The sequence below is a fragment of the Ixodes scapularis genome, unplaced genomic scaffold, assembly GCF_016920785.2.
Source record: "Ixodes scapularis isolate PalLabHiFi unplaced genomic scaffold, ASM1692078v2 PGA_scaffold3__209_contigs__length_174095766, whole genome shotgun sequence".
NCBI lineage: Eukaryota > Metazoa > Arthropoda > Arachnida > Ixodida > Ixodidae > Ixodes > Ixodes scapularis.
In genome coordinates this window covers 38,090,170-38,108,260 of record NW_024609868.1, presented here as the reverse complement: position 1 = coordinate 38,108,260, position 18,091 = coordinate 38,090,170, and the positions used below count along the sequence as shown (strand labels likewise).

General features: G+C 45.8%; 1 protein-coding gene across 1 annotated transcript in view; it reads left to right on the top strand.

The window, feature by feature from the left end:
- Positions 1-18,091, top strand: part of LOC120846581 (rac GTPase-activating protein 1) — a 48,245-nt gene that overhangs the window by 3,666 nt on the left and 26,488 nt on the right. Inside the window, exons 3-6 of the mRNA XM_040503848.2 lie at positions 5,146-5,287; positions 6,263-6,323; positions 13,135-13,256; positions 16,193-16,364. Of these exons, the coding sequence (XP_040359782.1) occupies positions 5,146-5,287; positions 6,263-6,323; positions 13,135-13,256; positions 16,193-16,364 (497 nt within the window). The remainder of the gene's footprint in view (positions 1-5,145; positions 5,288-6,262; positions 6,324-13,134; positions 13,257-16,192; positions 16,365-18,091) is intronic.

The following is an 18,091-nucleotide window of genomic DNA, read 5'->3' as shown; positions in this document are numbered from 1 at the left end:
CAGTGCCGTGACGTCAGTGGCAGGCAGGCTTGCCAGTCGAGCAAGTAGTCTAAAAATAGAATATGCCAATCATTTGTTCTGTGCTGGAGCGCGGATACGGGAGCGAGCTTCCAAAGCACTCATTTGACACCAAGAAGCTGCTTCAAATCCGTTGGGAACAACTTCTGTAGTCCAAAAAGTTAACCCCTGCCTTCCACTGACGTCACTTTGTTGTTGTTGCCAGTAGAGACTTTCAGTTTGAAAAACATGGTGAAGACCAAAACTGTAAATTCAATAACTTCGCGAAAAAACAATATTTTGGGGTAATATTTGGGATACTGTTTTAGCAATGTTTGCTGGTTAGTTTAGCAAAATTTCAAGCAAATCGGAGACAATGAAAAAAACGGTGGAGTACCCCTTTAAAGCAAATTTGTTGGTGTGGGGTTTTATAGAAACATCAAGTCGCCCATTGTCTTCTTTGTCCTTTTTTGCTTTAATCATCTTTCGACCGGCCTTCGCTGTCTTTCTTTTCTTCAACTTTTCCGTTTCTATCAGGATGTGCATCAGTACTGCGTGACGCCCGTTAAAGATCCCAGGCTAGTAGTCGTACTAGCCTGGGTTCAGTCACCATAGCAGTGATGTGATTGCTATGCCATTTGCGCCAAAAGGCTTGCCCTGCTACACCGTGCTACATTTCACCAAAATGTGAGGAATTTGTGCCAACATTGCACCAGAACTTAAGTTCACTTTAATAATACGGAATACATAACAGCTGCGGGTCTTGCTACCAGGTTGGATCAATAAAGTAGGCTTGTGCGGGTCTTCAGGACTTTCGATAATCGCCTCAAATAACATACCATTCGATTTGATTTCGTACCAAGCACTGACAGTACTCGGAAGTTTCGCAACAAGTCTCGTGTTTGTGGTCTGTTTAGCTTTGTTGAGTGCACTTCTCACCGCACACTGGTGTGCTGAAGAAGTGGCGGTTGCAAACTAGTTGTCGCGGTGTTGCATGTCTTGCTTCGGTGCAGCGCACCTGCGTGTTAAGGGGAAAGGTATTCCTCCAGAGCGAGACGTGGTGCAAGCATAGGCGTAGACTTTGGGGGGGGGCATTCAAGGGGGCAGAGCCCCCTCCCCCCCCCCCAGGCTTGGGCCATCATCCTTACCGAGATGCTGTTTACATGCCATGTAACGAGCTTCTAGTAGCGGCATGTAAACAAAATAACGCCCATGTTGCCTTTATTGACAAAATTCATTGTTTGTTTGTTTGTTTATTTTATTTTTGACACAACTGTCAGGGAGGTTGGGACAAAAGGCGAAAACGAATCACCTGACTAGGTCCCCAACCCCCGTTACAGCACTCAGCAGCAGGGAAATGGGAAATGGAATCCCAGCGTGCTTTCGTTAGCTTCAATCTCCAGTTCTGTCAACAGATAACGCACACCTTCCCCTCTCCCCCCCGGGAAAATGGAAAGTCTACGCCGCTGGGAGCAAGAATGTATATATGAACTCTTTTGTAGGTTTATTACAGCGAAGCTGTTATACGCTAGGGTCTAGTAAAAAATGTGTCCACACATGTCGACAGAAAACTCCTCATTGGCGGTGATGTGATTGCTGCGCCAAACTGTGCCAAAGTGCTTACCCTGCTACATCCTGCTACATTTGACCAAAATGTGAGAAATTTGCACCAACGTTGTGCCAAAACTTAATTACACTTTAATGATACTGATACTTACAGCTCAGGCCTCACTGCTCGGCCGGGCCGTTACGATATGCTTATGCGAATTATCAGAACTTTTGGCTATCGTCTGAAATAAAGTACTATTCGATCGCATATCGTGTGAAAGGCTGACAGTACTCGGGAGTTTCGCAATAATTCCCATGTTCGTCGTCTGTTCTGCTGGAGGATTACTTAGTCTCGTTGAGTGCGCTTCTCCTTGCGCATTAGTGTACTGCAGAGAAGCGAAAACCGCAATGTAAGCATTGCGATTTTGTGTGTCTTGCTTCTTCGCAGCGCACCACTGTGCTAAGGGGAAAGCATTCCTCCAGAGCGAGACTCGACACAATTCCTGAATACTGCTTTGGCTCGTATGTATGACAGATTACGATATCCTGGCGGTACCTTTTTTCATATCGAGATTTAGCAAGGATACTTCTGACATGATGAACTTCTGCAAGGATACTTCGGTGTTGCAAGACCATTTATATGCACTCTTTCGTATGTTTATTTATTTATTTATGCCAACTAATTTGTTTAGCTATCACTTTTATATAGATAGGAATAAATTAGAACTAAGTTGGCAGGAGCAGTGGATGGAAGCTCGGGAACTCCCTTAATAAGTTTGGTAAGATTGTTTTTAAGTTTTTGTTTACATGCCGTTTTTGTAAATTGTAAATTGCTGTTTTGTTACAACCTTTAGAACTCGAAGGAACCAGTAATTTATGGGCTCTCTATTATTGTATTATTTCAGTGAGATTCAGTATCTAAATTATTGTATTATTTCAGTGAGATTCAGTATCTAAAATGACTGATGAAGGACAGCAGTTTCTGCTGTCCTTCATCAGTCACCCTCTTGTCACCGTGTCTGGTGCTTCTCTACGCACCTAAATGCTAGCTTTGTGTTTAAGGGACTCACTCCTGCTGTGCAATTGATGCGAGCTAAGGGTTGCACATAAGTTAGAAGGCAATGTAGACACTGCCTTTTAGTTAGACGTGCCGACACATTAATCTTCACAATGCCTGCATTGGTACGAATAAGAATGAGGCTCCAAAAGTTATTTTGGCTGCTCCAAGAGCTGCTCCAAAATGACTCGTACCAATCACATCACTGCATTGGTCGTGGCAAGTATGAATAAATAAAAACAAAAAGAGGGGTCAAGTATAAAGGAATAAAACCAAAAAGAGGGGACAACCTGCATGAGTCAGCCTTCCTTGGCATTATTAGATAGTGAGGACCTGATCCCTTGTTATCATCTCTAGGCATCGTCCTCGAGGTCGTCCTAGACGTCATCCTTGAGGTCGTCTTAAACGTCCTCGAGGTCGTCCCTAAAATCGTCCAAGAGGTTTACCTCTAGGCGTCATCCTAGAAGTCGTCCTTGAGGTTGCCCTAGACGTCGCCCTAGACGTCGGGTCAGAAGTCGTCCTCGAGGGTCGTCCTCGAGGGTCGTCCTCTAGGCGTCGTCCTAGCTGTCGTAAAGAAAACAGCTTCGCTGGTCCTTGATCTTCACGTGAAGTGGAAGGGCTCTACAATTTTTTAAACAGAATAGATGGGAAAAGAATGTCATAAAATAAATTTACAATTAAGAAAAAAAAATTTTGCAGCTATATTTACGGCGTGAAACAAGTTTATGTAAATCTGTTTCACAATAACTTTGCGTACTGGGGAGGCTACGGTCCCCGCGACCCAATCAGAGCGAGGCATGTGACACCACGTCACGGGAGCGTGTGTGTCACTGCGCCAAGGGACCAACTGTTGCCTGCTGGCCAAGAGTCATCAGCTGCGAAACCAACCGACTTCTGATGAATGTCCACTGCCGCAACATTGCCGTCCGCTAGAGTAGCAAGTTCTTCGGGAACAGTTCACGAGACAATTATACGCTCAATTTACCCACGAATCTGTGGAAAATGCTAATGCCAGGGCCAAGTATTGAGCGGAAGCTGGGATCGGCAAACTGCCACGGCGCTACAAAGAGAAACATGTCGGGAGCGGATCGGATGTGGCGTCACTTTTTTTTGGTTTACATATAATTGAAACGCATAAAATTGCTAATATTTATTCCTTACTTTTTATTAATTCTCGATAGACGAGAAAATGCGCGAGTTCAATTGCCGTGAAAAAAAAAAAAAAGAAACCTAGAACTACTTTTTTTTTTATGCTTTTTTTTTCTGAATTAAGAATTGCAGTTTTGTTACAACCCCCCAGAACTTGAGGAACGCATAAATATAGGTGCTCAAAATTATTGTATTTTAACATTTGTTCAGTGGTATTTCATACCTAAAATAATCATTCACGGCAGTTTGTGTTGTCTTTCATCAGTTGTCTTCTTGTTACCGCGTCTGGTGTTTTTATACGCAACTAAACAGCTAGTGTTTGTTCTCCTTATATTTTACGTCTCTCCTCCTCACAGCTGCGGTGATATAAATTAAAATGAAGTGTGCAGTTATGCTCCAAAAGCTCTTTTTGCTTCTCCAAAATGAACTTTGGGCTGCTCCAAGAGCTGCTTCAAAATGTCTACGACCAATCACGTCACTGCCATAGTGACAGAAATTCAAGAAATATAGGAATGTTCAGGGCCAATAGCATGCTTCATACTTTTTTTGTGTGTGTACTACCGTTAGTTGCTTTATTTATTTCAATTTAATATGAACTCAAAAGGGACTATGCATTTCCTCATCTAATAGTTGTAGGAATGCCTATCCATGAAGTTAGTGGGCATTTGACGCACTACTGTCAGTGCAGCATGGCTGAGAGGATACTCTGTAGCAAAAGCTTGTACCTTGAGGGGAATTTCAGAAGTTGCTAAGGATCCAAATAAATAATCTTCATTGGGTACCTCAAAATGGGAGTGAACTTTTTGTTCCGAAGCATAGCTGCATCTGGCACATTTGCTCACAATCAACTGTCTATCAGTCACACATACATGTTATCTTTTTAGTCCTGCACTGCACTAGTATAATGAAAAGAAGGTGAAGAAGTTTTTAAATCTCAAAATGCTGCAAATGTTGGAGCTACGGCAAAAACAGCAAATGTATTTCAATGTTATTAGTAGGGGCGACGTGCTTGCAAATGAAAATCTTGCCGTTGCTCCCCCCCTGCTGCCTGTCGAGCACAGGAGAGCCAGCATTGTACAGCTCTTGCTCACCTTTCAGCTGAATCGGAGATGTTCACGATGACGTCGCAACAGCTTCAACAGATAACAGGCCTGTGGCTCAGGGGTTTGCCTCATGCCTTGCAGCAATTCCTGTCCATTTTTCCAAGATAAAAGAGGTCTACTTTGAATTCCTCCTGATTTCAGTGCAAAAACCGAATTTAGGAGACAAAAAACTAATGAACTGCTCCTACTCAGTCTTTTTTTTTTTTTTTTTAACAGCACATACTTTAGCTTGTTTTCATGCTTCACTTGTCACCTGTTTGTCATAAACCACCTCCGTCCTTTTGCCCGCAGAGTTCCTCGCCTTTGTGAAAAACCAGGAAGAGTGCCGCAAGCGGTGGCATGCTACAGAGCTTGACAATGCTCGGCTCAGAACAGAGCTGGAAGCTCTCAAGGGCGCTCATCTGGAGCTTGAGCGCAGACTGGCCTACACCAGGTAAAACATGGGTGCTTAAAGAGGGTTCCTAGGAATTCGAGGATTCTTCAGAATACCTTCGAGGGTTCTCCTAAATTTCCTCGACCATCCTTTCTACTTCATAGTGTTGTTATTCGCAAGGTCTGCAAGCTTCTGCACTGCTTTATGGCATCAGTGCCAAGACCCAAAGGGGTCCCCTGTCTGCCATTAGAGGCAGATAGGTGTTCCTCGAGAACCCCTGAGGCGAAAGATGCTTGCCTCTCCTAATTTCCACGGTTGTTAATCCTTTAGCAATGATGTTTCAAGCTGCGAAATCGCTCCCTTCTGCAGTAATCTTGCTGACAATTTAGGCTGCCAGAGATATGACAGTAGCTATTTTATCGCGCAAGTTGAAGGAAGGTAGCCTTAGCCTTGAGCAATCAGGTGATTGACTCATTCAATGGCATACAGTTCAGTGCAGTGCAGTCAAGTATGGTTGCGAGCCACTTCCCCTTGTGGTATTGGAGAACTTCTGTCTGTAAAGGCCTCGATATATTGCTAGTGCAAAATGTCATTTTTTCTTAAACATTCCTCATTTGTTTATATATTTTCTGCAGTGATCTCTTAATTGTGAATAGGAAAGAAACTAAAAAAAAATTGGTTGTGCTAACATATATTATTCATACAAGGGGTCCAATAGCCAGTTTATTCTGTATATATTCCAAAAAGCGGTATTTTGATAGACGTACGACTAATAGAATCATGGACTTGATATTTTGTAAATTTTCCAAGTGCCAGTTTTCGAAATAAAGTCACCGTAAAAGTATACAAGTTTGCAGGCAACCATAGTTTAAAGAACTTGCTGGTTGTACCTGGGAACTCTGGTGAGCCTTTTGGGAGGAACAGTAGCTGTTTTTTGAACCTTCGCAGTTTAGTGGCAATCCCGGACTTCTCCCCAATTTTTCAGAAGATTGACATATGCGGACCCGTGTCTTCTTTTATTCCCTTTTTATTCAGGGAGGTTTTGGAGAAAGAAGTGCAGCGCAGAGAACGCAGCGAAGAGGAGAAAGAGGCCAAGGTGAGTGCGTTAGCTAAAGCATGTTTACCAATGACAAACAAGCACGTCGCAGTGCCATGCCCCGGCCGAAGGGTTGGCTCAGATTGGCTTGGCCAAGGGCCAATACATCCCCCTTTCTTTATTGAAAAAATAAAAATTAATAATGCAAAAACATGCATTTGTAGAAGCCACTCCGTTCGTTTGATGTTGCAACGTTGCACCTCTTGCCGGAAATTCTCGTAAGTCGAGCAGCATGGTAGGCGCACCTGTCGGGGTGCTCGCCTGGGGAGAGGTGATGATGGTGGCGATCCAGGGTTTAGACCAGTGGTACTGCTGGTCCTGTTGTAGTCTTAAGCTGCCAATCAAGGTGGTGTGGCAGGAGGCAGGCGGCAGACCTTCATCGTTGGCATCGGATTCCTTTCAGTCAAGCTTGTCCGAGGAAGTATGCTACTCTTGCGTTTTCAGAAGGTGCCGACGATTCCAGTGCATTTCTTGACCCTGTTCTGTGCAAACTCAATACGACCTCGGTCTCGCCGCGCACAACCCGCGCTTTTATGTCCATGATCCATTCGAAAACCGATTATTTCCTTAACTAAGGCTCGAAGCATGGTTGTTTTTGCTCATAAATTAGGAAGGAACTTGCCGAAGTAGTTAAGTGCTCCTAAAAGCCGTTGAACCTCGTCCTTGTTTGTTGGGAGTGGCAGTTCATGGAAGGCACTGCACTAGCTTAGGATTGGGCTTGACACCCTTCCAACTGATCTTGTCTCCTAGGTAGCGTATTTCATTTACTCCAAACCTACATTTTTCAGCGTTCAGTATGATGCCACCTAACTTTGCAGCTCTCAATGCTGCTCTTGGCCGTGAATCATGTTCTTCGTGTGAAGACCTCCACACGAGAATGTCAATCATGTAAAGTCGGACATATGGGAGATCATCAAAGATTTGGCTCGTGGCTTTCTGGAAAACTTCAGGCGCCAAAGCAATACTGAAAGGAAGCCTTAGATAGCGGTAGCACCCAAAAGGTGTTGCGAATGTGCAGATCTGGGATGTAGAGTTGTCAAGCTGGATTTAGTGAAACCCGCTATTGGCATCTAGCTTGCTGAAACGTTTTGCGTCAGCCAGCTCTGCTTCAATATCTTCCCTGCGTGGCAACTGAAAATGTTCCCTTTTTCAAGGCAGTATTTACGTGCTTGGGGTCATACATCTTGCCACTCTTCTTTTGTGCCACCGCCAAATGGCTTACCCAATCGGTTGGCTCCTGAACTTTCTCAATGATGCCGCCGGCGACCATCCAATCTAGCTCGGTCTTCAAGGGGTCCCGGAGAGCATGAGTAGGGCACATTGTTGGGCTAGTTGGTTCATCTTAGTGAAACATATAAAATAGCGCAAAAAAGACAAGGACAAGAAGCATACAGGACAAGCGCTAACTTTCAACTAGTTTTACTCAGGAAAAGCAAGCATATATATACACACGACAGGCAAAGCAGCACCACATAAAAGTTGATTGATTTTGTACCCTATCATTCAAAAACTGAAATTCATTAGTATGAAGTACAATAGAAGTGTTGCTGACACATGCCGTCCCACTTTTTTTTGATAAAGAGTGCTTTCAATAGCTCTCGAACGACCGTCTCTCGACTTCTCCCCAGAATCCTTACCTGCTGAAGTCGCGGAACACGGTTACACGTGTTGCAATTAATAGGCAAATGCGAGCCATATTTATTTTTTACTGATAATGCATGCTCCCGTGCTCGGTCATTGATGCACCGCCCCGCCTTGCTGATGTATACCTTACCACAACTCAGTGGGATTTCGTAGACCACATCCACTGTGCAGTTCATGTAAGGGGCGACTTGTTTCTTATCACATGGCGCTTTTGCCTTGTCGTCAGAAATGCTGGAGCACTACCCAGCCAACTTCTTTGTGGCAGAGAACACAACGGGAACATCATACTTGCTTGCAAGTTTCTTCAGATTGTGGGCAACCTTTTGGATGTATGGAATAACTTCTGGTCTTTTTGTTTTCTGCCTTGTTGCGACCTTCCTTTTCAACCCCTTCATTTCTTGTAGGGCGATCTCCGCCACAGAAACCAAGACCGAACATGGGAAGCTAGCCAATTCCAGTCTAGAAATCTGATATTTAAAGCTAGCATCCGCCTGGTGGTCACAGGACTTCAGCAGTAATCGTAATCGTAATCGTAATCTTTATTGGCTCAGGAGAGCCGTGGCACCGCGGAAAGGCGACAGCCCGTACCATGGAGGCCCGCGGTGCCACGTCTAGTGATGATGATTATGAGATGATATATACAAGAGGGGGACGACGCGGTCTTCTCAACATCGCAAGCACCGTAGCTTGAAGGTTTGGGGTTTGCCAAGACACTTCAACCAGCTGTAAGAAGTGTCTGGGCAAAGGGTGGTGTCCGGAGGCTTCACCGTGCGTTGCGGCTGGGAAAGCCTTGGTGGTTTGATGGTGTTGAGGACGACGTGCTCTTCTGATCCGCCGCACGAGTCTTGGAGGTTCGGCGGCGGTTCAGGCCAGTAGGCAAGCGAGCCAAGGTGACCTTCGGTAGGCTGTTCCATGAACGTTCTGGATGGTGAAGCCCTGGCGGTTGATGGTGCGCTCCCTCGCTTCGTTGAAGGCTCCAAGCATGAAGTTGCAATAGCAATAAGGCATATTTATCTTTTACATACAGATTTTGGTTATCATTACATTCTAGATATAAAAGGTCATTAATGTTTATAGTATAATGAACAACAGCTTTTCTTCTTTTTTTTTTTAATCTGAAATAAGATTTACAGTTTTATTTCAACTTTTAAAGATTCAATAAAACATAAATTTGGGTGCTCAAAGATATTCTATCGTAACATTATGTCAGTGGAATCTACAACTAAAAGGCTAGTTCAGTGTTCGAGGGGGAAGCAAACCTGCCGTGCAATTGATGCTACATACCTGCCAAGTCTCCAGTATTGCCCGGAAGACTCCCGAATTTTGACCAGTTTGTACGGTTGTACGATTGACAGAAAAATATCCTGGAAAATGCAAGTTACCCCGCCTCCCCACCCTCTTGCACCTTAAAAGGTGTTTTTGCTGTCGCAACAGACGGCTACAATAATAGCGAAGTCAATCTGTGTCTCTTTAGTTTGAGCAGTTCAATATAAATGTAATAAAGTTGTCTTTATGTAAATTTGTTGTCAATATTTATTTTTGCAACACCGGACCCCAACCCCTTGTTCAGAAATTTTGCTCGATTTGGTTTCTCGAACTTGGCAGGTATGATGCTAACAATTACATAGAAGTGGGAAGGCAAAGTAGACATTGCCTTTTATTTTGATAGTATAGCATATGAATCTCAACAGAAGGATCACAGCGATATGAATCAAAAGGAAGTGTGTGCTTATGCTCTAAACATTCTTTTTGCTGCTCCAAGGTGGTTTTTTGGCTGCTTTGTGAGGAGCTCCAAAATGGCTTAGACCAATGACTTCACTGAGAAAGTTGTCAATTTTACTAGAAGTGGTGCATTTCCTCACAAAATAGAGCACACAAAATCAAAGTTGGAACCACCGAAATGTTTACCAAAAACTACTGGGCATCTGTAAAAGTAGAAATTACAATATTGTTTTTTTCCCTGCAAAAAAAAGCTATGGGTTGCTGAATGCTCTGTCTCCACCCAAGTGAATCTCTAGCTGTCTCGACCAGACAACAAAGTTTCAGAGCTTGCCGTTATGAAATTCAAAAGTTGGAAGGGATTTTGGAAATTTCAAATAAAGAAAGGCGGCCTCGTAGCCAAAGGGTACAGGGTATGAGTGGTGCCCTCTACCAAGAATGGCCCCAATTTTCTCAATAAAAATTTCTAAAAAACGTTTTGAATCAGAAAACAGCAGTCGCTGAAATCTTGGCATCTAATCCAGACTGCTAGCATTACATTTGGGGGAGACCGAGCGTTCGGCAATGCATAGTTTATTTTTGTGGGCAATTAAGACATTATCTTAATTGCAGAGTAGTCTACAGACTGATCTCACCAGCCAGTTTAACTATGCCACCTAACGTCTGGTGAAATCGGTCTACTAAGATGTTGGCATTACCCCCCTTTTCAGCGGAGCTGTTAAGGGCTAGGTTCCCCAGGATTGTGTTCGGTATCAAACGCCTGTAAACACAAACCTACCTAGACAGCTACCGCCATCTATAAGCGACGGCGGCAAGCACACAACCAGTCTGGTTACCGCCGTCGCTCGTAGATGGTGCCAACCTTTCCAGCTATCGTAGAAGAATGGATAGTTGGGCGCGTTGGTGGGAACTCATCATAGGAAACGGCGCGAAAAATGGACGACTACAAAGAAGAAGCACCAGTAACGAGCGCAGCGCTCGTCACGTGTGTTACTTCGTCCTCATCTGTTTTGCGCGCTGCTTCCTACGCTCTTATCAGTTTCGGTTTGAACTTAGGATGGGTCAACCGCGCGCCCTTTCGGGGAAAGAAGACTGGCTGCAGAAGGAGCGGCGACGTACGCAGCAGCGCGAATGGGTTTGCAATCCCCGCCAAGCCGCTGTCGCGTTGACTTCCACTGCATCAAGCGCTTCAGATTCCCTTGCCAAAGAAGAGCACATCGCTTGCCTGGAAAGCCTCCGCCAAGAGCAGAACCAGCGATGTAAGGGGCACCGGCAGGCCAATACCACGCACGACAATCATGTTACGGAGGCGAAGCGCAAGCGCGAGGCCCGGCGACGACAGCACTCCGCGCCGGCTGAACAGTTCCCGGGTGCGACGGCGAGGTTCTGAAGGTAGTTTGTGGATTAAGCGCGAAACACATGTACGAGAAAACCGGCCGATCTGACGTGCGAACTGCCGGAATGACCTTCGGGGGCGAGGCTTTTCGTAGCACCGTAGAGCGTTGAAAACTCTTGCCTCCGACCGTCGTATTGCCTGATCGGACGTCAAAATGGACGGTTTCGTCGTACGTGCAGTGATGTGATTGCTGCGCCAAACTGCGCCAAGGGGCGAACCCTGCTACATCCTGCTACATTTTGCCAAAATATGGGTAAACTGCGCCAAGCCTGCGCCAAAAGATCAATTTTGGTCGTCTTTCAAAACCGAAACTAAACTGAGTACCGTAACTTAGCATGCATGAGCTAGGTAGCACAAGCGGCCGCCCAACAAAAAGTACCCTGTATCAATCGTCCATCCAGTATAGTTTTTCCCGCCACCTCTCGTTTCACGCGCTTGTCGTTCATGTGTCTCGTCTACACCGTGGTCTCGTCTCACGTCTTTTTAAAAACAATTTCAACGATAGACCTGGGCGTGTGTTGACGCGTCAGTGCTTCAGTCGTTGTACAAAGCGCTCTAAGTACATTTTTGACCCTGACTCGCAATGTATTGTTTTGACCTGACTCGCTCAGGTTCTTTTTCTCTGTGTGTTTAGCTTGTACCTCGCCTGCCGGCCTGGCAAGCACTTGCCGCTGGACTGTTTTTTGTCGTATGCTGGACAATCACATTTTGCATACAATTTTGGGAACCAGTTGGCGACGGAGCGGCGTGGCATGGTGTCTGTTTCGATCGAGCAGCCATCTCCGCTCGCGCGACGAAGCACGTGCAAATGCAAGCCTGCTGAAGTTAACCTCATGTGCATGCGAACATGACTGCACGACAGAGGCACCAGCCGGGACACTTGCAACCCATTGTTTTACATTTGCTTACTTTTGACGAAAATCTGGCACGTCGGGAACCAGTTAAACGGTGGCAAGCGGTTTTTCGGAATCGCTCGGCAACGGCCTCAGCACTGTTCACTTGTGGGATGTCTCAATGTCTCTTTGGAGACATTGAAAGTGGGAATTCATTACTAGTCAAAGGCAAAGCGAGGCTTGCAGCAGCCTTGTACTAAAAAGTTTTGAAAAGAAAAAAGAAAAGCTCCCTTGTCTTGTGTACAATTTCGCATTGCACTGCAGCAGTTACGTGTTTCATCAGTCGGAGACTGCTTCCATTTATTATATTATATAACTACGGTAGTCAACCTACTAGCATATTTACTAATAGACTAGCTTATTTACTAATAACGTGGTCATTTTCAATTAAATTTTAATATGTGCAGTTTGGTTCTTATTTATCAATAACGGTACATATATATGTATAATTTAACTGAAGCATTGCAAAATGTGTCATGTCATTGGCATTTCAGTTACATGTTGAAAGACACCCAGGTGGTTGAACTTGACCATAATTTGTTTATTGCGGCGAGTGAAGTGCCCTTTCTTTGTCCAGCACTTAAAACAAATATTTTTATTTTTCTAAGAATATCTGCTCCAAAATCCACTTTTGCTGCTCCGAAACACTGTTCTGGTGCTCCAAAAGCAACTTTTGTTGCTCCAAAACACTGTTTTACCTGCTCCAAAGGCCACTTTTGTTGCTCCAAAACACCGTTTTGGCTGCTCCAAAAGGTGCTCCAAAACGGCTTAGGCCAATCACATCACTGTACATGTGTTTCGCGCTTTACCCGTTTGGCGTCACGTGCACTGTGTGCGACTGAATCTCTTTTGTTGGAGACGACGTATTTACGATCGGCGGCGTGTCGGACAAGAAGAAGCGAGAAACGGACGCGTGTGCATTGCGACAGTGTATCGACTACAGCTCCGCTGGTCTTCCTTCTTCACGAGAGTGGAAAGGCTGAACATTCTTTTATCTTTCCATTCTGTGTTTTGCTGTTTCTTAATCAATCTCGGTTGTTACTATGCTTTTGAGCGTGTTGCTTAGAAATGAGTGCGATGAAGACACCAGGCCCAGATTTGATTCTTGTTCACCTTGCAGCAGCACCGGTAGTTTAGGCCTAGCCTTTTTCGCTTACAGTTGAAGCAGATCGAGCTCATCCGAGAGTTCATCATGAACGACGTGGAGCTGAGAGACGAGACGATGGAGAAGCTGCCATTCCTGCGGCCGTCCAACGCGCAACAGGCCAGCGGCCACAACAGGTAACGCCCCTTTTGGCACAGCCAGTTGCAAGGAAGGCTATGTCAAGTTACGCTCTCAAGCAGGGCATAAGGGACGGGACAATTCCAGGAGCTTGCCAGTATTGCTATACTTCAACTCAGCATAAGTCAGAGAGCAGTCAAAGGCAAGAAAACCTACAAACATGCGTACTAAAAGTCTGAAGTCGGGGCGCATTCCCCTGTGCTCGATCATTTTAGCCAGTAATGGCACACCTAGGAAAGATGATGATCATAGCAATGTTGCGTTTTTGGCATTGCTCAATTAGTTCCGTCGAATCATGTGTCTACTCAACTCCGAATGAGCAGCCAGAAAGGAGGAAACTCTCCCTCAATTCTTCCTTTCCATTCGAAAAAGAAGGGGACCAGCCTTCTTTCTGCAGCGAGTAGCTCAGAGACTCGCTCTTGTGGGGAGAGGGGCAGAGAAGGGTGCAAGAGGGAATGGAGAGAAGGAAACTGGAATCCGGTTTTTTGCCCAGTAGAGGACAATGCTGTTGGTCGGCCTCTAAAGCACTTAAAGAAAAGAGAGTTTGGAAAAGACTTGTATTTTCTTGTCCCGTGAATTTGATTATTGCACTCTAATTGTGCTAAAGTAAACATAAACTGCTTTTATTCTGGAAAAACGTGCAGGGATTGCCGCAGGGCATGCTGGGAGCCTCTGTCGCCCGTTATCTGTCAATGGTATCGGAACGTCGTTGTCGGCATCTTCAAACCAGCTTAGTTTCAAGCAAAGGTCATCAGACTCCGTAGATGACGTCGCTTTCACTAGTTTTACCCTCTGCTCATGATTGCCAAATTTTAATTCATTTACGGTAGTTCATTTCACGGGGTAAAATTTTTGCATTTACGCACTTCGTGCAAATGTCATCTTAGGTGCCAATATGACACGGCAAGGTACTGTGGCACGTCTCCACTGATGGAGGCGCACCCTGGCTGGCTGGTCAAGGGCGCGACACGATAACCATGCTTTATAAATTGCAAGCCTTTTTAGGGCACTTTCGGGGTGCTTTTTGCCGAAGGAAAAGCGCTCTACGAAGCTCACTCAGCACGAAAAGCAACACAACCGTTCTTAGGCGATAAATATTGCTAGTATCCGGCGGGCACGCTCGGGTATAATCCGCGACTACATGTATAAGAACTCGTACGAAGTCCGACAGCCGAAGCCTGCTCGCATGGATCAGGTTTCGCCCACGGAGACAAGAACTCGTACGAAGTCGAACGGCTGACCCCCGAAGCCTGCTCGCTTGGATTAAGTTTCAAGTTTCGTTCACGGAGAGGCTACCGGACACTCTCACTCTCAGCCTACAGCGCAGCGTGCACCTCGCTGTGCCGTCTTGTTGCGGATTAAATATACAGATTTACCCAGAGTATGTGAAATTAGGCCTAATGGCTTTCACGATTTCACTGTCCAAAAGCGGACCACAGACGACGGCTTGTTTGTTGACATCAGTGCATCCCATAGGTGAAGAATATCTGGCGCTCGGCAATTCCACGACCCAAGCTTCGTCAAGTGTGCGCGACACTCGGTTTCACGGTTGATCACTTCCATAACTACCGCAACTGCGAACTTACGGCCATTACGTGAGCAGCCTGGCCTGGCTTGGCTTGACTTGGCCTGACCGCTTAACGGCAAAAGAAAACTGGCTTGGTGGCTTGCTAAACTAGACGCGATTCGAGACTCTCGGATCCGAAAATTGGAGGCGCGTTGGTTACGGGAGGGAAAAAAAAAAGTCAAAATATTGATGCTCATTGTGGATTAAATACGAGTAAATACGGTATGTTTGGAATTCGAATTTTGTGAGGTGTGCCAAACGTGTCAGTCCTTACGGCCGCACCCTCTATGCACCTAGGGTGGAGAAAGATGCGAAGGGAAACGGTGAAAAAAAGTGAAAGCCGTTTGCAACTCCCTGTAATGCCGAATTGGAGCGCAGGTCTTGAGGAGGAGGAGGGAAGGGTACTGAGGGGAAGGTAGACCTCTCCTCGTCCTTCTCCTTCTCCTCCTCCCCTCATTCTTTAATATGCTCCGGGGGGGTCACCTGACCTCGGGGGAGGGGGTCACGTGACCTCAGGGGGGGAAGGTGTCACGTGACCTTGGGGAGGGGGGTTACGTGATCTCGGGGGTCACATGACCTTGGGTGGGGTCACGTGACCTTGGGGTGACCTTGGTTACGTTGACTTCGACGGCGCTCAAGCCGGAAACAGGCGCCTAAGAGCTGCGCTCTAAAAAGATGCATCGGTGCATCGGCGTGAGTTTAGAAGGATATTTCGATTCTTTCTAAAACTATACTGAGGTCCAATTAGCGGGAGTATCGCACTTGGAACAAGTCTTCGACCGATGTGTCTAGCATCCTATTTCACTCATACATTAAAAGTGGTCCCGACGTGGCAACAATTGTCGTCGTAGAAGCCAGAACGTCGTGCCGCCGAACATCGCAATCTTGGCGGTTGGGCATGGATCTGGCGAAAAATACGAGCGAGCTTTGCCGTCATCGCAGCACCTCAAATTTTGGCCGACAAAGCCTCCCCGGTCTATCGAGCCGTAGAGCGCCCTGCAGCAAAAGAGATGTCTGCCACCGTTGCTGCAACTCCGGAAATGAAGGGGCCACTTTTTAGGGCACAGTAAACACAGTTCGGAGACATGTTCCAAGCACCACAGCACGAGTGCGTCGCTTTGTTTATGCGCTTCTTAGCATCGAAGGTCGATGGCAGCTTAGGTTACGTATTGTCTTGTTTCTGGGCCCAACTGAGCTGTGCTCATGCAGCTTTTTAATGTTTCTATCTCTTCCTAGCGTCAATCGATAGGTCTGCTCTGAACGTTCGTTATGAGCCCGCCCTGTCGTTCAGGTTCTCTTCTCTCCGCACAATGTTTATCTCGTATGTAATCTCGCGCTTTTCTTCTGTTGCCGCTGCTGCGGTGTCAGGTTGAACACAATCGACGAGTCTGTGGGCTCGGTCCTGTCTGTGTCTCGTGAAAGCTTGGACGACCACAGCGACGGCGGCGGCGCACGGCGCAGCTCAAGGTTGCGAGAGAAAGGCAGCTCTGGCAAGGGGCAGCTCGAAGATGGAGGCAACGCACGCAAGCGCAGGTCTCAGGTTCGTCACCCTTAGTTGTTGTCATCGTCGTCCCTCCCTGTTTGTTTCGTGTGCTCGTGAACAGGTACAGTAGGCTCGCGATAATTCTAACTCGGATATTTCATACTTCTGGTTAGTTCAAACAGATTTGAAAATTTCGGTTGTCCTGCTATGTTTTTAATGTGTTCATAAGCCGCTTAATTCGAACGGCGTTTTCGCTTAAAGAGAAAATAGGGTGGTTTTGCATTTGAGAAAAAACACTTGAATTGTGTTCACTTGGCCGTTAGAATAACAGATATCACAATTCTGTTTCAATGTGACGCGCTGGAGAGCCATAAGAGGAATTTCAAAATAGAACTGAGGCCCCACCTCCCTAGCCTTGGGCAGCCAAAAAATCCGTCGATGACGTCACATACACTGTCTGGCTGTGTTTCGCGTTTTTTCGCGTTTAACAATACTTGCGCAGCAAGTGGTTTGGGTATTCGGGCTCACTGGGTAAAAATACACAAAAATTCACTTCTAACTCATTTTTTTCAAGAAGCTCTGTAGCTTCCCTTTAATTCATACTTTTTTTGTTCTCGCGGTCCCGTTGAGTGCGCTTTTTTCCGAGCACCGGTGCACCGCAGAGAAGCAATACCTGCGGAGCTCGCTTTCGCGAGTGTTGCTTCTCCGCAGTGCACCGGTGCTCGGAAAGAAGCGCACTCAACGGGGCTCAAGCGGGCAGACATAAGCGGGAAACGGTGTTCACATTATGTGCTTCAAGACTAGCAATGATGACCAAGACGACATCGAGGATGAGGAACAGCTCACTGGCATCATGCTTTTTGGCCTTGAAGCACATAATGTGAACGCCGAGCTGGCAGAATATGCTAGTCTTGACGACAATGCGCGTGTTTGTCGTGATGACTCATTAGAGGACATAGTACTGGAAGTAATGCCAGCACAGTGCAGCAGTAAGAGTGAAGATGACAATGAAGAAAGGGATGACCCACTGCCAACTGTCACAGCCGCAGAGGCCTTTAAGCACATCTCTCAGCTCCGGAAGTTTCTGTCTGCAAAGGAAGAATCCCGTAAAGAGCTACTTGCGTTGGCTGGTATTGAAAATTTTGTTTTGGGATCTCATGTGCTGACTAAACAGTCCACAATCGACAACTCTTTTGCCGGATGAATAAACTTAACGTCACAGTTCTTTCACCAATGTGCCATGGCTGTACTTGCTTATAATTAGGCCTATGTAGGGGAAACTGGCAAAAATCTGCTTTGTATGTGTAGGTATCCATGTAACATCATAATGTTGTCTAGTATCATATTTAGATGAATTTATGATAATGCAGACTAAAATCTGTGACTTCCTGGAGTTTAAATTAATGAGAGTCTACTGTAATTGCCCAGATTATGATGCGCAGAAAAAGCATTAAAGATGTCGATGCCCGCTCGATGATGTCGTTATATGTTATTTCCCGGTCATAAAGCCCGCTAAGATTGTGTAATTAACGGAGGAAGTAGCGGTAAAACTCAATAACAAGTAAAGAATGTAAATACAAAATAACTTGCAGCCAATATCTTGTTTAGCAGGGATGATCCAGCTGTGCAATTTGTGCCCCTTTTTAAGTTTCCACTCACCCTTGCCTTGCTATGCCCAAAGGGAAAAATCGCCCTAAACTGTGCCAAAACATTTGTATGTAAGCGGACTAGTTTTTGGAGGTCTGTCTGTTTTCATCTGGTATAACATGGTGTAGGTGTAACAG